This window comes from Equus asinus, chromosome 17 (assembly GCF_041296235.1).
Source record: "Equus asinus isolate D_3611 breed Donkey chromosome 17, EquAss-T2T_v2, whole genome shotgun sequence".
NCBI classification, from domain to species: domain Eukaryota; kingdom Metazoa; phylum Chordata; class Mammalia; order Perissodactyla; family Equidae; genus Equus; species Equus asinus.
The window spans coordinates 51,299,862-51,324,744 of NC_091806.1; the positions used below are offsets into that span (position 1 = coordinate 51,299,862).

At 50.5% G+C, this 24,883-nt stretch overlaps 3 protein-coding genes and 2 long non-coding RNA genes across 10 annotated transcripts; 4 read left to right on the top strand and 1 right to left on the bottom strand.

Annotated features, from left to right (window-relative positions):
• Positions 1–217: 217 nt before the first annotated feature.
• LOC106825931 (interferon-induced transmembrane protein 1-like) lies at positions 218–1,565 on the top strand. The gene is made up of 2 exons (XM_044750555.2): positions 218–635; positions 1,221–1,565. Exons 1-2 carry the CDS (start codon positions 450–452, stop codon positions 1,413–1,415), a joined length of 381 nt encoding a protein of 126 aa, XP_044606490.1. The 5' UTR covers positions 218–449; the 3' UTR covers positions 1,416–1,565.
• Positions 1,566–5,338: 3,773 nt separating this feature from the next.
• On the bottom strand, positions 5,339–8,322 carry LOC123278125 (interferon-induced transmembrane protein 3-like). 2 transcript variants are annotated; one of them, XM_070488560.1, is made up of 3 exons: positions 8,061–8,322; positions 7,142–7,501; positions 5,339–5,649 (listed from the first exon to the last, which is right to left on the bottom strand). In XM_070488560.1, exons 2-3 carry the CDS (start codon positions 7,396–7,398, stop codon positions 5,463–5,465), a joined length of 444 nt encoding a protein of 147 aa, XP_070344661.1. In that variant the 5' UTR covers positions 7,399–7,501; positions 8,061–8,322; the 3' UTR covers positions 5,339–5,462. The 2 variants fall into 2 exon arrangements, 1 of the variants encoding a protein (XP_070344661.1); XR_011495270.1 differs by lacking the exon at positions 5,339–5,649 and having other exon boundaries at positions 7,188–7,501; positions 7,934–8,322.
• On the top strand, positions 5,913–6,975 carry LOC139040831 (uncharacterized). Its single transcript, XR_011495271.1, has 2 exons — positions 5,913–6,305; positions 6,758–6,975. It is a non-coding gene; the product is annotated as an uncharacterized lncRNA (long non-coding RNA).
• Positions 7,704–17,476, top strand: LOC123278126 (uncharacterized). Its single transcript, XR_006515406.2, has 3 exons — positions 7,704–7,896; positions 10,190–10,406; positions 16,278–17,476. It is a non-coding gene; the product is annotated as an uncharacterized lncRNA (long non-coding RNA).
• A 4,535-nt stretch (positions 17,477–22,011) lies between these two features.
• On the top strand, positions 22,012–24,883 carry LOC106825562 (interferon-induced transmembrane protein 1-like). 5 transcript variants are annotated; one of them, XM_070488556.1, is made up of 3 exons: positions 22,012–23,176; positions 23,608–23,959; positions 24,537–24,883. In XM_070488556.1, the coding sequence occupies exons 2-3, from the start codon at positions 23,711–23,713 to the stop codon at positions 24,729–24,731; spliced, it is 444 nt and encodes a 147-aa protein (XP_070344657.1). In that variant the 5' UTR covers positions 22,012–23,176; positions 23,608–23,710; the 3' UTR covers positions 24,732–24,883. The 5 variants fall into 5 exon arrangements, with proteins under 5 accessions (XP_070344657.1, XP_014688308.2, XP_070344660.1 ...); XM_014832822.3 differs by having other exon boundaries at positions 22,756–23,049; XM_070488559.1 differs by having other exon boundaries at positions 22,756–23,049; positions 23,612–23,959.

The window sequence follows — 24,883 nt, forward strand, 5'->3', positions numbered from 1 at the left end:
TGTGTCCTAGGGCCTGGTGGGGGCCCTGCCTGGGGACAGTGAAGTTCTGCAGCAGGCTTGGGGCTAGGCTGGGGGAAAGGGTGGGTGACTCCCAGGCTGGGGAAATGTCCCCAGGGCCGATGCACACCCCCAAAGAAGGAGGTGGGTCAGCAGAGACAGGGCCTGACTTGAGTTCCTGGGACAGGAAGTCCCCCCTTAGACCACAGCCCTTCCTCCCACCCTGCCCTAGAGAAACTTGACACTCAGACATTTGTTCTGCCTTCCTGGTGCTCAGCCAATTCACCAATTTACAAACACCAGGAAATAGAAACTTCTGAGAAACCAAAACTACACCAGAGAGGGAGGGCACCCTGAGCAACAGACCCATAGCTGCTCAGGTCTCTGCATCAGGAGCCGCACTTCCCAGCCCTTCCTCATTTGAGACAACACCTGCTCCCCCAAAGGTGGAGATGATCAAGGAGGAGCATGAGGTGTCCGTGCTGGGGGCACCCCAGAGCTCAGCTCCCATGACGACCACCGTGATCAACATCCACAGTGACACCTCCGTGCCCGACCACATCGTCTGGTCCCTGTTCAACACGCTCTTCATGAACTGGTGCTGCCTGGGCTTCGTGGCCTTCGCCTACTCCGTGAAGGTGGGTGGGTGCATGGGGGCATCTCCAGAAAGTGTGTGTCAACTGGCTAGGTCCCCCACCCAGATGGCACTTGGGGTGTGGGAAGGTCTGTGTGTGTGTGTGTGTGTGTGTGTGTGTGGCTTGAGGGGTCTTGCAGTGAGAGAACGCAGCGAGGTTGCATGGGGATGGCTAGGGAAGACTGTGTCTCCATAATCCCCAAAGTCTCCTCCCATACTAGTCAGACTAATTACATACTTCACACTTGAATTCAGACCTCAAGTCTGGTCCAGAAAAAGGAAAAGGTACTCAAAGGACTCTGACCCTGATGGAGCTAGTGCCCAGCGAAGAGACCAGAGCAGAGGGAGGAGGAGCCTGAGGCCTCCTGGAGAGGCTGAGCCTGTGAGGAAGGAGATGGAGGCCCAGCTGGGAGGGCCCACGGGGCACGGTGCTGCTCAGGCTCCAGGGGACGGGACGGGGTGGCCCCATCTGGGTGAAGGGCAGGTGCAGGCTGCTCTGGGCAGGGACCAGGCAGGGAAGGACCTGAGTCACCTCAGCTGGCTCTCCCAGACCCCCTCCAGGTCCCTCTCACTGTGTCTTCTCCCCCAGTCTAGGGACCGGAAGATGGTGGGCGACGTGACTGGGGCCCAGAGCTATGCGTCCACTGCCAAGTGCCTGAACATCGCTGCCCTGGTCTTGGGCCTCTTTCTGAGCACCGGATTCATCGTTCTCATGGGATTTGCCTGCCTGGCACTCTACCAAATATTTGTAAGGGCCATGCAGGAGGGCAGAGGCTACTCCTAGCTGCCCATGGCCCGTCCCCATCCCCACCTCACCTTGCTGGCCCAGCATCCTGGGCTGTTGGCCCTGCCCCCTTGCCCCACCCTTTTCCACAGCACCATGTACAGACATACCTGTCTACACCTGGATTCAATAAAGTTCACTTGCATGTGACGGTGCAGTGATGTCCCTGGGGGGCCTGTGGAGAGTCCCCAGCTGCCCCTGAGACGGAGCCACCTCCTCCCTGCCCACCTGCTGTGCTTCTCTTGGGGGCGGGGTGTGTCCTCAGGTTTTCTGGGTTTCTGGCCTCCCGCTGTGAGCCACGGCTACACCAGGGTCCTAGGACGGGGGTCCCTCCTTCCCCAAGGTCTGCACCCTGATGCAAGAGCACACTGTGTCCCCACTCCCACTGGCCCTCTCAGCTGGCTGGGAGCAGCGGTGCTGGGTGAATGCGGGCACTCAGACCCTGTGGGAAGTCGTGGGTTTTGTATCTGTGGGTGTGGCTGATGGAGCCGCAGCCCTCCCAGCCCGCCCTGGGCGATCCAGCTGCTGCTGCATCCTGCTGCTGCCTCCTCCAGCCCACCAGGCTCCGTCCTGCTCCTCTGCCCTGCTCCTCTGCCGGGAAGGGGTGGGGGCAACCCTTGGCCTGAGGGAGGGACAGAATGGTCAGCTGTAGGCTGACTTCAGAAGCCAATAATCTGAGCTGGTGACTCAGCCCCCTTGGACCAAAACTCTGAGCAGAAGGACCAATTCCTCCAACCCAGACTGTGCTGGCCCTGCTGGGTGGGGCAGCCGCCCAGTGCCCCTGTGCCCCAGCCATTGGGGACCGTGGGGCATTGGCAGTGTGCCTCTGCCTAGCCCGGGCTGCACATGGGGAGGTGTAGCCGTCCTTAGCCTGGTGCAGAGAGGACTTGCCCCAGGCAGGTATTCCTGTCCCTCAGGCCCCAGAGGGAGTGGGTGGGGTACACACCCTTCTGGCTGACCCATCATGCCCTGTACAGCATCAAGGGTGTGCTGGGTGGTCACCCTGGAGAGGCTGGAGAAGTACAGGTGGCCACAGGCTGGTGCCAAAGAGGTGAGCCCTTCTCCACAGTGCTTTGCTCTTGGGGGCTCCAGCCTGCCTGGGGTCCGGCAGTGGGGAGAGGTCGGTCCTGTTGGCTCACCCTTGAGTCTGCAGCTCTTCACGCTGGGTTCTCCTTCGGGCCAGCTCCTAGGACGGATAGACGGTCCAAACTCCCACAACGCCTTGTGTTACCCCCTGCAGCGCCCTAACTCCTGGGCCTCACTGGTTGGGGTCCTCTGTAGTGGAAGATGGCTCGTACCAGGGTGTCCCCTCTCCCCTGGGCTCCCAAGTGTGGGAGTACAAAGGGGGACAGGCCCGGGGAAGGTGGGTCCTGGGGGAGGGGACGCTGACGGACCTGCCCCTCTGGGTCCAGGAAGGACTCACTCTGAGGGGAGCAGGGCCGCGGCGCCCCCTGCCGACTGACAGCGTGGACACAGGCGGGGTGACCCCGACTGAGGCCCTGGAGGACAGGAAGGGCCCACATTCTCCTGTCAGACGTCAAGAAGGGCGCTCAGCCTCGGGCCTAACCCCATCTGAGCTTCGGTGACTTGGGATGAGGCTCCTGCTGGGGGGTGACCCTGTCGTGCACCCCGCTAACAGCCCCTGATCACGACCTTTGAGAAGTTGCGGGTGGGGCCTGAGGCACCAGGCAGGTGCAACTGCAGGTCAGCTGGAAGGTCCGGGCCGCTGACCGCTGGGCTCGCGAGGGCCGCGCAGCGAGCAGCCTTAGTCCTCGGAGCCACACAGCCAGCTCTGGTTCCGAAGGGGTCCTGTGTCACCTGGGGTTGGGCGGGGCTGAGGGTCGTGGCCATGCTGTGGGCGGGGCGGGGCAGGCCGTGTGGGTGGGGCCGGTGGGTGGGCTGGTCCGACAGGCTCGAGGCCGCAGAGATGAGCCACGTTCCCGGAAGGCTTTTCTAAACCGCACTCGGGAGAGCGTGCTTCTTCTTGCTTTGCCTGGAGTGAGCCTGGAGGAAGACGGCCTGCCGGCCTCCTGAAGATGCCCAATCCGGGTCTGGTCCTGAGGGGCCGAGGGCGGAGGATGGTCTGGCTGCTCCTGGCCACGGACCCCCCGGGTCCCGGTGGAGAGCGTCCACTTCCGGCCTGCAGTGACCTTGAGTGTGTCCTCTGCTGCAGGGCAGAGTCAAGGCCAGCCTGCGCGTAGGCCGAGGGCCGCCAGTTTTGTGAGAAAGGCAGAGACCGGGAAATGTTGCCAGGAAACGGATGGATATACCGCTTCAAGTGTGTTACACAGGGGAGGACCGCACCCCGCGAAGGGAAGGGTGTGGCTGTTACAGGCCACACTCATGGTGACGCCCACAGGCATCATGCAGCCAAAGAAGACAGGCAGGACAGTGCCTACTGGGGCATCTGATTATGGGCTGATCTGGGATAGGCCAGACTGATGCAGGTGACATTCGGCACTTGTCTGTCACTGGACCGGACTGAATGGGGAAACCGTACCAGGAGCCCCTGGGTGGAAACGGTGTGTTCCTTGTCCTGAGAGGATGTGGACGTGCGGGCAACCAGTTTCAAAATTGTACAGATAACAATTGCCCACATCCATGTGCATAAATTTCAGCTACAAAGCTGAAAATAGAATGGGGGGGATCAGTGCAAGTACAGATGCTGAAATGACAGACTGTGCTTGTGATGAGGCTGGGTGACCAGCAGAGATGCTTATCTTATTATTCTTAGTTCATTATGCATAAATTTTTCAGTAACAGCAGCAACAAAAAAATAATTTAGCTCCAAAGAAAGTTAAACCCCCCTGCAGGGAGATCTGTACCAGAGTCTGGGCTGCTGGGAGGGCTTGGGGTCTCCACGTGGGGGAATCCTGAATCCCCACGACTGGGACCCCTGAGACCACTGAGACCACAGCAGTGCCCCCAACCCGCCTTCCTATTAGAGCGAGCCCTCAGGTTTGCTCGAGGCCACGGCAGGGCCTCTCCCAGGAGCACTCCAGACACTCCCCCAGGGCCTACTCCGTGGCTACTAGACCAAACTAGGGTTGATCCCAACATGGCAGACGTGGGGCTGGACCGAGCCTGCCTGTCTGATACGTTCCCATGGTTGTGTCAGCAATTCCTTCACACCTTTGCGACCCACTATCAAAAATCTCACACTGTCACTGTCTCATCTCTTAGATCACTCACTGGGAGGGCGGTGAGCTTGTTTTGCAGAGAAGGAACTTTTGATAACATTTGAAACCACAGCCATTTAGAAGGAGCTGCAGACCATGGTGCACAGGTATAGTCAGCCAACATGTCCCAGAGACTAGGGACAGGAGGCGGGATCCCCAGGGAGGTGGAGGGCAGGGGGTCCCACAGAAAGCTACAGGACAGGTGACCCTGGTGGAAGCTCATTGCTGCAAGTCAGGATGGAAGGGGCGGAGGATCCACAGCTGGGCTCTGGGTGCATGGGGAGGATGGGGGCTACGGTGTCCCCACTTCCCACTGAACCTGCCCAGCTGGTTGTGGGCAGGGTCTGCCCTGGATCACGCCCAAGTGTAACAGAACTAGAGAAGGGAGCCAAGTTCCAGGTCAGGGCAGGCATTTCTCCTCCTCAAGAAGAGCAGGGACCTCCGAGGCTTTCTCTCCAAAGGGGAAGTGTGGACTGAGTCAGGTCCCCTTGCAGCCTTCCCACCAGTGGGGGCCTTGGGGGCCAAAGGTGTTCTGGACCCAGACTACCTTTCCCCAAACGAACCATCTTGGGTCAGGGCTCAGACCTCTGGGAAGGAGGGACCCCCTCTCAAAACCCTCATCCTTTTGTGCCCCCAGCTGAAGGCCAGATACAGGCAAGCCCTGAGGACATGCCCTGCCCCCTCAGAGTAGCAAGTAGGAGGGACCGATGGGAGGGGTTCTGTCTCAGGGGCTGGCGGAGGACTCTCACCCTCTCCCAGGTGAAAACACAGCAACTCCTCAAACCAGCGTTTTATTGAATTCAAGTGTAGACAGATGTGTGTATAAAGTGCTGTGAAGGCTGGGGTAGCCACAGGCCACGCACAGCTGCTAGTAGTCTCTGGAACTCATTATGATCGCTAAAATGTGTGGAAAAAGATCAGTCAGCCAGAGGCAAGAAATAATGAAGAATGTAATGATCACGAGGAGGCCCATGACCAGGGCCCAGATGTTCAGGCACTTGGCAGTGGACGCATAGCTCTGGGCCCCAGTCACGTCGCCCACCATCTTCCGGTCCCTAGACTGGGGGAGAAGACACAGTGAGAGGGTCCTGGAGGGGGTCTGGGAGAGCCAGCTGAGGTGACTCGGGTCCTTCCCTGCCTGGTCCCTGCCCAGAGCAGCCTGCACCTGCCCTTCACCCAGATGGGGGCCACCCTGTCCCGTCCCCTGGAGCCTGAGCAGCACCGTGCCCCGTGGGCCCTCCCAGCTGGGCCTCCATCTCCTTCCTCACAGACTCAGCCTCTCCAGGAGGCCTCAGGCTCCTCCTCCCTCTGCTCTGGCCTCTTCACTGGCTGCTCGCCCCCGCAATGGGGCAGCGTTCCCTGTGACTCCCTCTGTTCTTTCCGAGAGATCCTCGGAGCCCCATCCTGAGTCTGAGGGATGCAATTTCTCGTTTGATCAGTAGAGGAATTCCCTGGAGTCCTGGGGACAAAGTCAGACCCTGGCCATGGCCGTGCGCCTCATGCAGCCCCATTGTGATCTATGATGAGGATTTTTAGGCTGCTTAATTTTAAAACGGTTTATGATGAGGATTTTTAGGCGGGTTACTTTTAAAATTGCAGATGAGAAGCAGGCTCCGAGGACTGGAATTTTGCTTGCCCTTTTGAGAGACATTTGCATTTGTGAAGGAAGCGGGGGATGAACTTGTAGGGACCTGAAATTGGCCACTCCAAGGTATGACTCTTTGGCATCGGGATTGTTTTGGGCTGATTGCTTTTGATAAACTGGGACAGGGAAGGAGGCTCTGGGGAATGGAACTTGCCCTTGTTGGGACACATTTACATTTGTAAGGTAAATCTCTATCTGTAAAAGGTGCCTCCCTCTCTGTACCAGGAAGAAGAGGAGAGATGACCTTGTCCCTAGAAACTCTTAATGGGGAAGGCAAGAACTTAAATTGGTTGCTGTCTGGCAATCTCATGTAACTGGTTTAGGATGGTGGCGTCTACCCTTTCTAACCTTTACTTAATCCAATTTGATTCTTGTCTAAAAGTCATGGGATCACCCAATGACCAGACCCCACCTGCACTGATACCATTTTAACTTTTTTACATATTCTTTGTCTTGTAAAGAGATAACTCACATACCTATGCCTTAAATTTAGCCTTACTCTCCACCCAACTTTGCAGCAGCAGCAGAAGCAGCAGAAGCGGCAGCAGCAACATGCCGGCAGCAGCTCTGCCTGCCCATGGGTCCTGTCCTCATGCCAGCGGCGGCAGCAGCAGCTCCCCATGCCAGCAGCATCTCTGACTGCCCGTGGGTCCTGTCCCCAAGCAGCAGCCTGACTGCCCATGGGTCCTGTCCCCATGCTATTCTACTCTCTAAATAAAAGAGCACTACTGCCAGATCTTAAGAGTCTAAGAAATCTCTTTCGACTCCTCGGCTCACCGACCCCGCATCATCTACACACACACAGACGTACACACACAAGGCCTCCCCACAACCCAGATGCCATCTGGGTGGGGACCTAGCAGGCTGACACACACTTTCTGGGGAATCCCCCACGCACCCACCCCCCCTTCACGGAGTAGGCGAAGGCCACGAAGCCCAGGCAGCAGCACCAGTATGTGAAAAGCGTGTTGAACAGGGACCAGACGATGTGGTCAGGCACGGAGGTGTCACTGTGGATGTTGATCACGGTGGTCGTCACGGGAGCTGAGCTCCGGGGTGCCCCCAGCACAGACACCTCATGCTCCTCCTTGAGCATCTCATAGGTCGGGGGGACACCAGTGTGGGCGCCACTGACAAAGGTCCGGGAGGTGTGGTTCATGGTGCCGGGATGGGGCGAGCTGTGGTCCGGAAGGCTGGATGGTGCTCAGTGGGTCTTCTCTTTCCCCAGTAGTTTCGGTTTCTCTGAAGTTTCCTTTTCCTGGCTTTGGGGAAATCGGGAATTGGCTGGGTACCAGGAGGGCGGAACAAATGACTTGAGTGTCAAATTACACTAGGGCAGGGTTGGAGGAAGGGCTGTGGTCTAAGAGGGGCTTCCTGTCCCAGGCGGTCAGGTCAGGTCTCGTCTCTGCTGACCCACCTCCTCCTTCAGGGGTGTAGATGAGCCCTGTGGACTGGGAGCCATCCACCCTTTCCCGCAGCCCAGTCCCAAGCCTGCTGCAGAACCTCACTCTCCCCAGCCAGGGCCCCCACAAGGCCCTCATTCAGACTCCACACTCCAGGCCCAGAGGGAGTCCTCCCCCCAGAGCCCACACCTGGGCAGTCCCACGCCTCTTCTCTGAAGTCTGTTGTCCTTTTGTGCCGTCTCCACCTACCGAGGGTAAGGCTATCGGCTAGCAATGCCTGGGGGTACTCACCTGGACCCTGCTGAGCTTTCCACAGACATCTCCCCTCCCTGGACCAGCCCTCATGGTTCTTGTGATTGCAAGACGCCCTTCAGCAGTAACCATCAGGAAACATGGGAGAAAAAAGCTTATTACTTACAAGTCCTGGGGCCAGAGAGAGACAGAGAGCAATCGGGGTCCAGGGAGGGGTCTAGAGTTTCCAGGGCTCACTCTCTATTGGTGACTTTAAAACATAAGAGGAGGAATTTAAAGCACAGGAAGAGAGAAACACAAAGAAAACCAAACGAGCAGCCCAAAGGCTGGTTATGTCAAGGGGATCGAAAACAAAGGAGACTCATGGGGGGCCTGGGGAGGGGGCGGTCCCCTGGCTCTTTATCTAGCCGAGTGGCTGGCAGTTGTTTATTCCGGATAGACTTCCTTGAGCAGATGCCTCAGCAGTTAAAGGGGAAGTCAGGCACTTGCATCACAAAAGAAGAGCCCGCTCTCGGGCCACAGGACACTGCTCTGGCTCTGAGTCTAGGCAGCAGGTGGGGTCTGGGTGTTTCCTGGCTGCAGGTCAGGACCCAGCAGCCTGTGTTGCCTGCCCCCAAGGAGCCTTCCAGGCCCTCTCCCCAGGGTCCCCCAGGAACAGGAACACTGGGTGCTCCGAGATGTGAGGAGCCGGCTGTGGTGAGAGACAGGATGACTCCAGGGCATTTGGCAGCAGCTTTGGAGTACGGGGCCAGCATATTTGTGCAGCCCCATCCCCCCTCCTCCTTCTGGTCCCCATCATTTCCCATAGGTGTCATTGGGGTGGTTGTGATGAGGATCAAGGCTGCCCCAGGGACAGAAGCCCAAGGTGACCCGCCCTACATAGCAATCTACATCATCCTCCGGGAAGCATGTCCTGACTTAATCTGATTTGATTCTTATGGGAAGTTATAGGACCACCCAATAACCAGACCCCACCTGCACTGATACCATTTTAATGATTTTTTTTCATGATCTTTCCTTTGTCTTGTAAAGAAATAACTCACATACCTATGCCTTATATATTTAGCTCTAACCCTCAACACATTGCAGCTCTTACTGCCCATGGGTCCTGTCCCCATGCTACTCCATGCTATCCTCTGAATAAAAGAGCACTACTGCCAGACCTTGAGAGTCCAAGAAATCTTTCTTTCAACTCCTTGACTCACCGAGCCCACATTAGTTACAGGGTGAAGCTCCAGTGTTGTCAGGATGGCTCCTCAGCTGGTGGCCCTGTGCGCCCTTCCCAGGGAAAGGGTCAGGTCCACTTAGCAGCCAGGACAGGGCTCTTTAGACTGAAAGATCCGTCTGTTCTCCTTGTTGTCTGCAGTCCTTACCTGAGAGGACGAGGGTGTGGGAGGCCCATGGCCAGGTCTGCACTGTCCTGTTAGGAGCTGTCGCCTTTGCCTGGAGGCCCAGTTGTGTCAAGGCTCCCAGACCAGCCTCCAGGTGCCCCTGCGGCTCTCACACCACCCAGAGGTCTGGGCCTCAGGCCCTGGGCCTGCTCCAGGTTTCCAGGGTCTGATCATTTCAGCCCCTTCCCTGGGTTCCCTTCAAGAGTGTGTTGGGGGTAAGAACTTGTACCCCAAAGTGTATCTCTTTGCATTGATTATTATTATTATTATTTTTGCTGAGGAAGATTTGCCCAGAGCTAACATCTGTGCCAGTCTTCCTCTATTTTGTATGTACGCGGCCACCACAGCGTGGCCACTGACAAGTGGTGTAGGTCTGCACCTGGGAATTGAACCCTGGCCACCAAAGCAGAGCCCGCCAAATTTAACCCCTAGGCCACACGGCTGGCCCCAGCCTTGATTATTTTTAAAAACAAAAGACTGAAAGAAACGTTGACTTTCCCCCTAACTGCCTAAAAGAATTTAACATAGAAAGGCCTGTTCCAGGAAGGAGCTAATGCCATGAGACAACTATGGTAAAATGTAAGATGGGTGTAGAAAGGCACCAGCAAGCCCATTTTATCAAAGTTCTGTCTCTCGGGTCACATTGTCCATCGAGGGCCCAGCAAACACTTGTTTAACAAACATTTGCATTTCCATCTCCATGTAAATTGTCTTCATCCCCTCCAACGTCTCAAACCACTGCCCCCAGTTTTAGCTGAAAATGGCATTTAAACTGGTGGCTTTGGCCATTTTGGCCAATTACTCAGTTTTCCTGGGTTTCTCCTATGTATACATATTATTAAGCTTTGTTTGATTTCTCCTGTTGTTCTGTCTCATGTTAACTTCATGTTAATTTAATTCTTAGGCCAGCCAGAAGGACCCAGAGGGCAGAGGCATTGTCTTCCTTCCTTACTGTTTGGAGACTTGGATGGCATAAAACTTCACTGGCTGGACACTGCTCGCTCCCGGATGACTGCAGCCGAGAGATGCTGGACTCCTGACAAGAGCTGGGAGAAGACAATAGTTCTTACCACGTCAGTCTCCTGAGTGTCTGCCCACAGGGTCCAGTGGAAGTGAGAGTGGTGGGTTTTTTCCTTGTCTAAATTTAGATTCACAGGAGAAAATATTTGTGAAGCTAGTTTCTCGGACTCAGCAGCTCTGGGACATTTGGTTTGAGTACTCATTAGTCTACCGATCCTTCTCCCAGAGATGGTCACTATTTTTCCTTGTCTCTGTCTTTTGTGTCATTTGTCATAAAAAGGAAAAGCTGTAGTGCAGGTGCAGACATAGGGCCCTATAAACCTGTTGTCTGGGCCGGCCCTGCAGTAAACTTCACTCTGGGTTAATAGCACAAGGGGTGAAAGCTATTGCTAAGGGACATCTTGGAAGCCAAAAGGCCACAAAGTTGTTGCACATAGGTTGAGTATTTAAGAGCCATTAGGACACTTGACACCTCAAGAAGACTCCTGTGAGAGGATAAGTCATTCATGGAATTAGGTAGGTGAAACAGGTCATCCACCAACCTCAAGGAGATTTCCATGCAACACGATACTCTAGAAAACAGCACACATTTCCCAACCCTGGGGAACATCCCTCTTAGGTATTAGTTTGGCTCCAAGGGACCCAAGGCTTAGCTAAAGTTGTTAACGTGCATGTAGGATGAGGTTTCTTTTGTATTATTCTGTATTTTGAGAGCTTGGTTTTGTGACCTCTGGTCTCTGTCATCTGGAGGATGCACATACCAGCATGTATTTTGGTGGCCAGTCAAATAGCCTGGGGCTCTGAGCCACACTCTCTTTGTGCAGCTGTGTCAGCTCTCAGAGGAGATTAGGGTCCCAGTCTATAAGGAACCTTTGTCATCTCAACTTTCATTGCTTGTTAGTGCTGAAAAAGTTCAATTCCAGCAGCGCTTGCCCAGTGTACAGATTAGTAGGTTTGTGACTGGAGGCATCCATGTTCCCACGGGAGACCGGAGAGAGCATTTTCACTACACCATTCTTACATAAGAGGTGGTGAAATTAAGAAGATTGGAATATCTAAATTGGCTTTATGTGCAATGATTGCATCTCTTTTGCCTGGTAGTATTAGAGGTTATATTGTAGGGACAGACATTGTGTCTCACCAGGGAATGTTTCCCCTGCCTGATGGTGTAAACCAGAACGTATAAATCCACCATTTAGGTAATGCTAGTTACACATGCTAAAGGCAGTCAACAGCATTCCCTGAGCCCACACAGTGGGAAATGGAAACTAGAGGCTGATATTCGAGGGGAAATTAACAGAAAAGATGACAGACCCCCCCCCCCAGGGTGAATACGTCTAGGTTTGAATTCTGCACTCAGATAGACAGCCTCTGTTAAATGCTTTGTGCAGACTTTTTAAAGGTGTGGTACATTGTCCTCAAGTTTCAGAAAATAAAAATCTTTTCATTTACTTCTTGGTTAAAAACCTCCCGATATAAAGAAGGAAATTAAAGAAAATGTAGTTGGAGGAGCAGATCAGCTTTTTGATAGCATTCAGACTGCAACCCAAGTATCTGAGAAACTTAAAACCACTATCTTTGTCTTACAAAAAGGGAGAGGAAATATTTGGAAATTTAACAACAACAAGAAGATCTTAAATGTCTTCTCCATAAATATCAGTAAAAAGATTTGGCAGGTGAACTTAACTCTTTCCAATTGCTAAAACAAAATTTGGATCCAACTATTCTCTTATAAATTAGTGAGTTTTGTACTGTACCTGATTCATAGCAAAAATTTAACAGAAGTTATAAGGTCTCTGTGTGTGTTGACCTGTGTGTTCATGTATGTCTATAAGTGTATGTTGTAAATGTGAGATATTTTTCTACCTCTGGATGATATGGTCAAAATTAAGAGCTCTATTGAATTGGCTTGAAGTAAGTGCTTACATAAATTATTTCTAAATGTAATAAAAACTAACCCAAATGTTTTCAATTAACATGATATAAAATAATCTTTGGTAAATAAAAACTTATTTAAGTTTGTTGGTTTGGTTGGAATAAACATGTCCTAGATGTCAGCATTGGAGATGATGCAGACATGCAGCCTGAGTTTACTAGTGAAATAAGCTCATGCTATCTTTGTTACAAATTCCTTAGCACAAATAATAACTTAGAATGACAGCTAATTTTGTCTAATGTCTCATGATGTTTTCATGGATAATCTAAACATAATTGTTGGGAACAAATGATTTAGATAGATGTAAGATAAAGGTTTATAGATAAACTTTTAGCAACAATTATATTTTGTGTCATGTGTATTTAAAATAATTTCCAAAATTGGGGCTGGCCCCGTGGCCAAGTGGTTAAGTTTGCGCGGTCCGCTGCAGGCGGCCCAGTGTTTCGTTGGTTTGAATCCTGGGCGCAGACATGGCACTGCTCGTCAGGCCACGCTGAGGCAGCGGCCCACATGCCACAACTAGAAGGACCCACAACAAAGAATGTACAACTATGTACTGGGGGGCTTTGGGGAGAAAAAGGAAAAAAATAAAATCTTAAAAAAAATAATAATAATTTCCAAAATCTCTTTGGTAACTTGAAACTTTGAAGTTTTCCTAGGATACATTAGATGATGGAAAATTAATTGAATATCCAGATCATTTTCAAATAGGATAAAATGCTGAAACATCAACTGCTAAACAAGTCTAAGTCTGTATACTTTTGTCTTCTTATTACAGAGAAGCTAAAAAATGTTTGAGCCTATCAATAAACTTGTCTTTATTAAAAGATCATTCTATGATGTAGCATGTTTCTAGGAATTATAAAAAGTATTTATAAATTTGCAAAGCCACAGAATGCTAATGTAAAAGACAGTTCATTATTGCTTACTTCTTAGTTTACAATAAAAATTAAGGTTTCTAAGGGTGAAATATTCTAATTAATACGTGTAATTAAAGCAACTAAAAATTACTAAGTGAAACATCTTTGTATTCAAAGAAAGTAAGATGTATGCTTTTGGTAAAGAACATATAAGAAATGGAGATATTTTTGTTTGTTGGTTAATAAAGTTATAGGTTTGTGAAAGAAGAACTCTGAAAAAAGAGTTTTGTGCATGGTTAAGTTGGCTAAGATTGAAATGAATTTAATTAAGTAAATTAATGTCCAATGTAACCTGGTGCAAAACTAGAAAAAACTAGAAAAAAAAATAAATTTTTCTCTGTCTTTTTTTTTTTGAGGACGATTATCCCTGAGCTAACTACTGCTAATCCTCCTCTTTTTGCTGAGGAAGACTGGCCCTGAGCTAACATCCATGCCCATCTTCCTCTGCTTTATATGTGGGATGCCTACCACAGCATGGCTTGCCATGCAGTGCCATGTCCTCACCCGGGATCTGAACCAGTGAACCCTGGGCCGCTGAAGTGGAATGGGCGCACTTAACTGCTGCGACACTGGGCCAGCCCCTGGTTTTCTCTCTCTTAAAAGGATACTTTTCTTGAACTTTTAGTCTGCTCTTGATAAAGAGATTATAAAAGGTTTTTCTTTATTTTTGAGTAAATCTACCTAAAAGGCAGAAATTCTGTGTTTGGTCAAAAATATAATTTCCTATGCTCAAAAAGCTAAAGTCTCTCTATTGAGAGAGGTAAGGTTTTTTAAAAGACTGTTTAACTTGCTATGTTAAATGGATAGCAGAGCATTGTTCCACAGTGACCTATGATCCTTTTGAAATTTTTGACTAACTTCCCCAAAATTCAAGTCCTAAGTAAAGTCTTTCTTTTGACCTGAAAGTAACTTTGAGGATTTCCAGCAGACCCCTGGGACTTCTCAAAGAATTTGTTCCCTCTTCCTATAGAAAGGGAGATATTAAACTAATTAGGGTTATTTGGTATGTTAAATTTGCATGGGAAGCATTGTCAAATAAATGATGGTAAACCTTCTTAGGTCATATTGTGTGTGTAAATGTTGTTAATGTAAGTGTTTTAAAAATTATATAACATTCCTAAAATTCTGATTGGTCTTGGTTATCAGTCATAATTCTAGTTATCTTAAAATGCTATATGTCACAGAAATATCAGAATTTCTTTGTCAACTGCCATTTTTAAGTCTTTTGTCATTTACAGACAGTTTTATTTTTACTCTGATGCTTTTGCAAATATATTTCATCTTCAGAGAGATTCATGGAAAGGATTTTGACATTTACTCTAGAATACAAGTTTCTGATAAACTTTCAGATCATAAAACTGAACTGGGTAAGAAATTACAGAACTCTAGTGGAGAAACTGTTGGCTTCATAAAATTCCTAACAAAAGATGAAAATCAAGAATTGGGGGCTGGCCCTGTGACCAAGTGGTTGGGTTTGCACGCTGTGCTTTGGTGGCCCAGGGTTTCGCCAGTTTGGATCCTGGGCGCAGACATGGCACCACTCATCAGGCCATGCTGGGGTGGCATCCCACATGCCATGGCTGGAAGGACCCACAGCTAAAAATATGCAACTATGCACTGGGGGGCTTTGGGGAGAAAAAGGAAAAATAAAATCTTTTTTTTAAAAAAGAATTGATTATATGGAGCTGAATGAACTGATGAAGATGATAATTTTTATGACTTTTCTTTGAAATATTGCTGATTTTTAAAATGTTTTGTTTTTCCATATATAAGGAAATCTTTTTCTCTTTTCTCTTAAGCTAACTGTGACTTATAAAAATTTGGTAAATTATACCTTTGTGAGCAGAATTGAAGCATTTATCTTTTTCTCCCTACCTGATCCCTCCAGAATTTGGAAACTCTCAATAAATGAATATTCTTATTTTCATGGCAATATAGTTATTTGCGTAAGTTCCATAAGAATCTTTTCTCCTTATAACAGGACACCATTAGAAACATTGGTTATATTACCAAGGCTTTGACTGGAATGTCATATTTGAGAGAGACATGCATAGACTCAGATATGACCAGACAGCTTTGAGGAACAAAGGTTGACTTTATGGAATCACTAAAACCCCTTGGAAATATTGGCCTAGCACATTGCTTACAGGGTCCCAGCAACCTTACCAGGTGAGTAAAGAAGATCACTTCCTGGCAGCTGCAACAAACCTCAGGATATTTTGGGGACCTCGAGAAGAGAGGAATTCAACCAAACCTATAGGTATTGCAGGCAGAGTTTGATGACAAGTCTTTGGCTTGGCTTTCCTGCCTCAATAGGCCTATAAAGTTCAACCTGAGATTCCTTATAAAAATTCCTGCAAAGAAAATTTAAAAGAGCCTCTATGATCAATCAGTGCTCTTCCTGTACTTACATAATTAATTGAGACAAGTTTATTGAAAGTAGACTTATTTTGCAAGCCAATTAGTCTTAACTTGGCTATCTTTGTTAAAAAATGAGGGTGAGTTTCAATGTTCATTGCAGCATTATTTACAATAGCCAAGACATGGAAGCAACCTAAGTGCCCATCAACAGATGAATGGATAAAGAAGATGTGGTATATATACAATGGAATACCACTCAGCTGCAAAACAGAACAAAATCATTCCATTTGCAATAACGTGGATGGACCTTGAGGGAATTATGTTAAGTGAAATAAGCCAGCTAGAGAAGGATAATCTGTGTATGACTCCACTCACATGAGGAATTTAAAAATGTGGACTAAGAGAACAGTTTAGTGGCTACCAGGGGAAAGGTGGGGTGGGGGGTGGGCACAAAGGGTGAAGTGGTGCACCTACAACACAAATGACAAACATTAATGTACAACTGAAATTTCACAAGATTGTAACCTATCATTAACTCAATTAAAAAAAGAGGGTGATTTTAGAAAGAAAAATTATGTTGTAGTAGAAACTATAATACACACTTTTGGCTTTTAGAGTCTACTTCTGTTAATTGTCTTTGAGGTCTTTGTTTTCTACCTGTAAACTGTACTGGAAATCTCCAAACTAATGTTTTCAATTTTTTTCCATCTTTTTTATTTGGAATCATTGAGAACTGAAACTGCTCTTCCCCACAGCCCTGCAAACTGAAGCTGGACAACTTGATACAAACTTAAGAGAAATCACAGCACCCATGTTCAGACAATCTTCACACCTCTTGCTGTATAAGATACTCAAAAAGATACATGAACATCCAATGACATCATCAGAGACATTTCAAGCTGCAAAAGATGCTTCAACCCTAACATATAGAAATCTTCTTGACTGGCTGTCTCCTGGGCTCAGGAATGGGTTTATAATTTGCTTCACCATTAACCTTTGTTTTTCTTTTGTTTTCATAGAAATGCTTCTTATTAAATACTTGATTTCTTGCATACAAATTAGAGGCCTAAGTTTGGGAGCACACCTGCATCACTGCCTCCTGAAATGAATTTAACTGGACTGAACTATTATCGGCACTAAGAGACTAGTGTTTAGTGTATGGAGCAATCTATCGTCTCAGCTTCTGGACTGTGAAACTTCTTGAATTTCCTAAGGCAGGATTGTGGGGGATCAGAATTTTTCACCCCAAAATGTATCTCTTTGGCTTGATTATTTTTAAGAACAAAGACTCAAGAAGAAACATTGACCTTCCCCCTAACTGCCTAAAAGAATTTAAGATAGAAGGCCTGTCCCAGGAAGCAGCTCTCAGCATAGATAACTACAGTATCATATGACACAGGTGTGGTAAATGAGGAGGAACTTAGTAAGGCCCATTTAATCCAAGTCCTCCCTGTGTACCACTGTCTTCTCTAGGAATGGTAATCATTTATTTACCACACATTTGCTTTTCCACCTCCATGTAAATTACTTTCCTCCCCTTTGAAGTCCCAAACCACTGCCCCACAGCATCCCCCTTTGTCATTAGCTGAAGACGGGATTTAAGGTAGTGGCTTCAGCCTTCTTGGTGAGTTACTCAGTTTTTCTGGATTTCTCCCATGTATGCATGTTATTAAACTTTGTTCAATTTTCTCCTGTTATTCTTTCTCATGTCAATGTAATTCTTAGGCAGCCAGAAGGACCAAAGGGTAAAGAAATTGTTCTTCCTGCCCTACGCATGTGATAGCTGAAGCTTTGCTCTCTGTCCTCTGCCTGAGTCCTCAGACCTCCACCGCAACTCCTGGTCCCCACCTTTCACTGCTTCTTCTGCTAACCACTGGCCTCTCCACGGCCAGGCATAATGGGCCCTGAGGAGAGGGGAATAGTAGACAATGTTAAAAAATAAAATTCAACTGAGTAAAATTTAAAGATCCTATTGGCTTTATTCAATGATTCACGAGTCGGGCAGCATCCTGTCTAGCAAAAAGAAAAGAACACTGAAGAGCTGCACATAATGACAGACTTATGGACACAAGCGGGTGGGATAAGGAAGTTACCAGCAGAGAGGATTGTTCAAGCCAAGGTCACCTTCCTTGGGGGACGGCAGGGGTGTACCAGGCTGACTCCCTCACTAGGGCTGATCAGGAAGTTCCAGACTGGCTGGTTAAGGTCACTGTCCTGGGGGCTGAGGCTGCACTGCGGCTACGTGCCTAGTCTTAGTTTGCTGGTGGGGGCTTAGCTTTAGTGGCTCCACTTTGGGCCTGTTGTCTCTTTTTAACAATGCCTTCGTGTCGACGCAAATAATCTATAATCAATCTATAAATCAAAATTGGGGTGAGCCAAATGTGAGGACCATATAGCCTGGGGCCTTCTTTCCCCAAGGGAGGAAGGGCACCGAAGAAATGGGGTGTACAGAGTGGTTGTATACCATCAGAGAGCATGTATCACGTGTGATTGAAATGTCCCTTTTACAATAGTCACGAGACCGCTCTGTCTGCACAGCGATTGATGGACACAGCAGGTGGTAGCTCCGCTGTCTCGGGGGACACAACAGGGAGCAGGCCTGCTGCCTCAAGCTGGGTGGTCACAGGTGAGCACAGTAATCCTAGCCTAGGGAGAGATGCTCATCCTTAAGGAAATGCCAATGTGGGGGAAGTTGCACCTTTATCTTAAGGCCATTTGTTTTTGTCTGTGGGACATAGCAAATGCTTAAAGCAGATATACAATGCATGCCCAATGGCCACGTCAGGCCCTTTTGGAAAAACAAAGTCACGCCGAATTAGTTTTACACCAAATGGCTTCCTCATCTACTCCAATATATCCTATTGCTTGCCATTTTTATTTGTTATTAGGGACTGTTGGTCTCAGATCAATTTCTGAATTAGGTTCCTGGACCCAATTCCCATTTGTCATGGGGGAAAAGGACTTTCCACACTATATCAAGCAACTCTCAGACACCAGCTGGGTGTCCTGCAGTTCAACTCGGCTCTGACACTGTCTACCTGGAGATAGCGTCAGATCCCACAGGTGAAGGGCTCCGTCCTACAAGCCTGCCCCCAGCTTCAGACTCCAGCCACAAGTCCAGGTTGTCATCTGCACTTCTGATGGAGTGGCTTTGAAGCAGAGGTTCCCACAACCCCCTCCTCAGGTTCAATTAAGTTGCTAGAGCGGCTCCCGGAACTCAGAAACTTTTACTCATAATCACTGGTTCATAATAAAAGGTTGTAACTCAGGACCAGCCAGCCGGAAGAGTGCACAGGGCAGGGTGTGGGGAAGGAGCGAGGAGCCTCAATGCCCTCTCGGGGTGCCTTGCCTCCCCACTTTCCACGTGCACCACGAGCACCAACCTGGGAGCTCTCTGAGCCCCTTCCTGAGGGTTTCTATGGAAGCCTCATCATGGGCACAGTTGATGAAATCGTCGCTTTGGTGACCTGCATCCCCTCTCCCCTCCCCAGAGGTGGAGGTGGGGCAGGCTGACAGCCCCAGCCCTCTAACCACGTGGTCGGTTCTCCTGCAGCCCCATCCGGAGGGGGTCCAGTCACCTCCTTAACATGGCAGAAAACACCTTTCTGCTGTCATCATGGGACATGCCAAGGGTTTTAGTTCTGTGCCAGAAATGGGATGAAGACCAATGCACTTTTCTTATTAGAAATCACAAAATCACAATATCTCAACTGGCAAGGCATCATTCTGGCCCCTCTTTCACATGGGGCACATGGGGGCCAAGGAAGTGGGGGCTCCAGAAGCAATCAAACTGAAACCAGCTCAACACAAGGGTGACACAAGGGAAGCCATATTGTAGAAAAGAGACCATGTTGTAACTTTGAATGACCTCTGACTAGCTAACCCAGAAGGATCTGCACCCTCCAGGAGATCCACCTTTTCTGTGGATTTTATGACCTCTGCTAGTACATATACCTCTCAGCTGCGATAAGACAATAACTTGGTTCTTTTGAGTTCCTTAGGAATGTGATGACCCCCAAACAGAGAGTCTATGCTGATAGCCATCATCAATGCAAACTGAAGGATCTGATGTGGCAACTCCCAGTCTGTAACACCAGAGGGTCAACATTCCTAACCCCTCCCCTATAACCCACTGGCCTAAATAACTGCTTCAGGAATCTGTGCCCCCCTTAAGATGGTTCTTTTGGACATTAGTCAGCCATCTTCCCTCTTGCTAGCAAGCTGTGATAACATGCCCTTTCTCCGCCACCATCTTGGCTCTTGATGATTGGCTTTTGTCTTGCAGGGAGTAGATTGTGCCCTTTGTGCAGTATCAAAACTCTCAGGGGGGCCCCGGCCCCTCCCAGCAGATGTTCCCCACTTCCTGGATGTGAACTGGAATAGAAATAAATGGTGGTGGGCACATCCTCACATTGGGTCTACAGCCTTCTGGGTCAGACCTGTGTAGTCTGATGGGCCGGGTGGAGTTGTCTGGAATTACTCCCCACTACCCACCCTGAGAGGGACTGAAATAAAAACCAATATCCCATCCTGGGAAGAAGAGCAGAAAGTAGTGCCACCCTCAAATCCTAATGGGTGCAGGGGTGCTCACCACTGGAAATCTCCATTTTGATCACCCTTCTGGCCCCAAGACCCAGATGGACCCTGGTGGAGACAGTGGTCCACTGCAGATCAAGCAAGGGTGAGCCCCAAGTATAGCTGCTATGCCAGACACAGATCAACTTGACCTTGGGGCTGTGGTCTGTGGACAGTGATCTGGCAAAGGCAATCTTTCCCATCTTGTCTCTAACCATGTGGGCCTCCAGCTGACCTGGTGGCAGAACTGCCCATCACAGCAGGGTTGTGTCAGACCCACCAATCAGAGCTTCAGGTGGCCCAGCAGCGATGCTTATGAGGATGGAAGTGGAACATTCCAGATCAAACAGGCAGGTTGTCCTGACCCTGTGTCGTCCACCACTGCTTCCCAACGCCGGTCCCTCTGTTCACGCCTGGGACTGCAGGGGGAACCCCTTGGGACCAGATGATGGAGAAGGAAGGATTCCCAGCCTGGTTCTCCATGATCAGCTCCGTGTTCAGCACAAAGCTGGACACAGCTGGAGCCTGAACTCCAGCCCCCTCAGGGGTGGCCTGAACATTCCTGGGAAGGCAAAGTTCCCCATGGGCAGATTACAGCAGGGCCCCGGCCATCCTCTTTGTGTGGGGAGAAGTGGACACGGAAAGAATGAACGTGGAGACCTGGACATAGAGAGGCCAGTGGCAGCAGGAGAAAGCATGGAAGGTGGGGACAGGGGGCTGGGATGGAGACCTCAGGATGCAGGCAGAAGATGGGGATGTTACAGAGCCTGAGATGTTACGTGTTACTTTCAGAAGAAGATCCAGGTCCCGTGGCCTGGCAAATGGCCTGTAGCAGAGGAGTTCAACTTCCAGGAATTTTGTGAGTCAATTCTGAACATAGCCATGATTAAAATTAAGTCCTGGAAACTATCAATCCCTGACATTACATGAGACAAAAGTCATCATTACCCAAACACATCACTTGGCAACTCTTTCACCACGTTTTCCTGTTCCTTTCATTGAGGTTATTTAGGTCTCCTTTACCAGCCACGTGGCAAAGAGCTGCACCAGGGTGGGCCGCTGCCCGTCGCTTTCCACTGCAGGAGCAGGGGCCTTGTGCTGGCCAGAAATGGCCCACGGTGGGAGTGTTGTCCCATAGACACTGGCAAGTGTGGCCCTCAGGACACTGAACAGGCAGCAGCCCTCCAGGCCTGCAGGCATCTGTCTCTGCCCCTCACTGACCGCCCCCGACGCCAGGCTCCAGGGACAGGTTCCCTCCCTCCCTCACCCCGACTGCCACGTGTGCCGCTTTGGCTCAGGCAGACAGGCCAGCCTTCTGGGTCAGTGTGGGTGCAGCAGGAACACAGAACCACACTAGGTATTTCCACAGGGAGGATGTGACATAGGAATGGGTGATAGAGAACCCCCGTAACAAGAGACTTTCACATATTTAGGTAATGGGGTAACTATTTGAGTTCAAAACTGTTTTGGTGTGAACTAAAAAGCCTGACTTATGGCTTATCAAACAGACATTGCACATCTGCTTAACGGTTAAAGCAAAGAAAGTACTTTCTCAAGATAAGAATGCAGGCTCCCCTCCTACTCCTGTTGGTACTGGCCTGTTTGTAATGCTCCATTAGTCCCTTTCCTAACTTCAGGGTCATGTTGATCTGCTGATTTGCAACTAAATACTTCTTGAAACTTTGAAAATGTATCCCCGGTGTGTTTAAGGTATGTTCTTTGTTCTAAATGGATGTAAGACTGAAAATGACGCTTCCCTGGAACACTTTCTAAGGCCTACCCAGTTATAATCCTTACTCTGACTCAAGTAAAACTCACTTCATTGCTCTAATCTAAAGAATGGCTATTGGTTATCTTGCATCGACAGACAGCTGTTTTGGGGCAGCCCAGGGGTGGTAACTGCAGGAAGCAGCTGACACCCTTGAGGGGAACCCAAGGAAGGGGCTGAAATGATCAGACCCTGGAAACCTGGAGCAGGCCCAGGGCCTGAGGCCCAGACCTCTGGGTGGTGTGAGAGCCGCAGGGGCACCTGGAGGCTGGTCTGGGAGCCTTGACACAACTGGGCCTCCAGGCAAAGGCGACCGCTCCTAAAGGGACAGTGCAGGCCTGGCCATGGGCCTCCCACACCCTCGTCCTCTCAGGTAAGGACTGCAGATAACAAGGAGAACAGACGGATCCTTCAGTCTTAAAGAGCCGTGTCCTGGCTGCTAAGCTGACCTGACTCTCTCCCTGGGAAGGGGGCACAGGCCCGCCAGCAGAGGAGCCATCCTGACAACACTGGAGCTTCACCCTGTAACCACCCCAATGATGCCTACGGGAAATGATGGGGACCAGAGGGAGGAGGCGGGTGGGGCTGCACAAGTATGCTGGCCCCGTGCTCCAAAGCTGCTGCCAAATGCCCTGGAGTCATCCTGTCTCTCACCACAGACACCTCCTCACATCACAGAGCGCCCAGTGTTCCTGTTCCTGGGGGACCCTGGGGAGAGGGCCTGGAAGGCTCCTTGGGGGCAGGCAACACAGGCTGCTGGGTCCTGACCTGCAGCCAGGAAACACCCAGACCCCACCTGCTGCCTAGACTCAGAGCCAGAGCAGTGTCCTGTGGCCCGAGAGCGGGCTCTTCTTTTGTGATGCAAGTGCCTGACTTCCCCTTTAACTGCTGAGGCATCTGCTCAAGGAAGTCTATCCGGAATAAACAACTGCCAGCCACTCGGCTAGATAAAGAGCCAGGGGACCGCCCCCTCCCCAGGCCCCCCATGAGTCTCCTTTGTTTTCGATCCCCTTGACATAACCAGCCTTTGGGCTGCTCGTTTGGTTTTCTTTGTGTTTCTCTCTTCCTGTGCTTTAAATTCCTCCTCTTATGTTTTAAAGTCACCAATAGAGAGTGAGCCCTGGAAACTCTAGACCCCTCCCTGGACCCCGATTGCTCTCTGTCTCTCTCTGGCCCCAGGACTTGTAAGTAATAAGCTTTTTTCTCCCATGTTTCCTGATGGTTACTGCTGAAGGGCGTCTTGCAATCACAAGAACCATGAGGGCTGGTCCAGGGAGGGGAGATGTCTGTGGAAAGCTCAGCAGGGTCCAGGTGAGTACCCCCAGGCATTGCTAGCCGATAGCCTTACCCTCGGTAGGTGGAGACGGCACAAAAGGACAACAGACTTCAGAGAAGAGGCGTGGGACTGCCCAGGTGTGGGCTCTGGGGGGAGGACTCCCTCTGGGCCTGGAGTGTGGAGTCTGAATGAGGGCCTTGTGGGGGCCCTGGCTGGGGAGAGTGAGGTTCTGCAGCAGGCTTGGGGCTGGGCTGCGGGAAAGGGTGGATGGCTCCCAGTCCCCAGGGCTCATCTACACCCCTGAAGGAGGAGGTGGGTCAGCAGAGACGAGACCTGACCTGACCGCCTGGGACAGGAAGCCCCTCTTAGACCACAGCCCTTCCTCCAACCCTGCCCTAGTGTAATTTGACACTCAGTCATTTGTTCCGCCCTCCTGGTACCCAGCCAATTCCCAATTTCCCCAAAGCCAGGAAAAGGAAACTTCAGAGAAAACGAAACTACTGGGGAAAGAAAAGGCCCACTGAGCACTGTCCAGCCGTCCGGACCGCTGCTCGCTCCATCCTGGCACCATGAACCGCACTTTCCAGACCTTTGTCAGTGGCGCCCACACTGGTGTCCCCCCGACCTATGAGATGCTCAAGGAGGAGCATGAGGTGTCCGTGCTGGGGGCACCGCAGAGCTCAGCTCCCGTGACGACCACTGTGATCAACATCCACAGCGAGACGTCTGTGCCCGACCACATCGTCTGGTCCCTGTTCAACACGCTCTTCATGAACTGGTGCTGCCTGGGCTTCGTGGCCTTCGCCTACTCCGTGAAGGTGGGTGGGTACGTGGGGGCATCTCCAGAAAGTGTGTGTCAGCATGTTAGGGCCCCACCCAGATGGCACCTGGGTTGTGGGGGGGCCTTGTGTGTGTGTGTGTGTGTGTGCACGTGCACAGATCACAATGGGGCTGCATGAGGTGCAAGGCCATGGCCAGGGTCTGACTTTGTCCCCAGGACTCCAGGGAATTCCTCTACTGACCAAACCAGAAATTACATCCCTCAGAGTCAGGATGGGGCTCCAAGGATCTCTCGGAAGGAACAAAGGGACTCACAGGGAACGCTGCCCCATTGCGGGGGCGAGCAGCCAGTGAAGAGGCCAGAGCAGAGGGAGGAGGAGCCTGAGGCCTCCTGGAGAGGCTGAGTCTGTGAGGAAGGAGATGGAGGCCCAGCTGGGAGGGCCCACGGGGCACTGTGCTGCTCAGGCTCCAGGGGACGGGACAGGGTGGCCCCATCTGGGTGAAGGGCAGGTGCAGGCTGCTCTGGGCAGGGACCAGGCAGGGAAGGACCTGAGTCACCTCAGCTGGCTCTCCCAGACCCCCTCCAGGTCCCTCTCACTGTGTCTTCTCCCCCAGTCTAGGGACCGGAAGATGGTGGGCGACGTGACTGGGGCCCAGAGCTATGCGTCCACTGCCAAGTGCCTGAACATCTGGGCCCTGGTCTTGGGCCTCTTTCTGAGCACTGGATTCATCGTTCTTATGGGATTTACCTGCCTGACACTCTACCAGATAATTGTAAAGGCGATGCAGGACGGCAGAGGCTACTTCTAGCTGCCCATGGGCACAGCCCCGTCCCCATCATGCCCTGCTGGCCTCACATGCTGGGGCTTTGGCCCTGCCCACTTGCCCATACCCTTTTCTACAGCAGTTTTTGCAGACATACCCGTCTACACCTGGATTCAATAAAGTGCACTTGCCTGTGA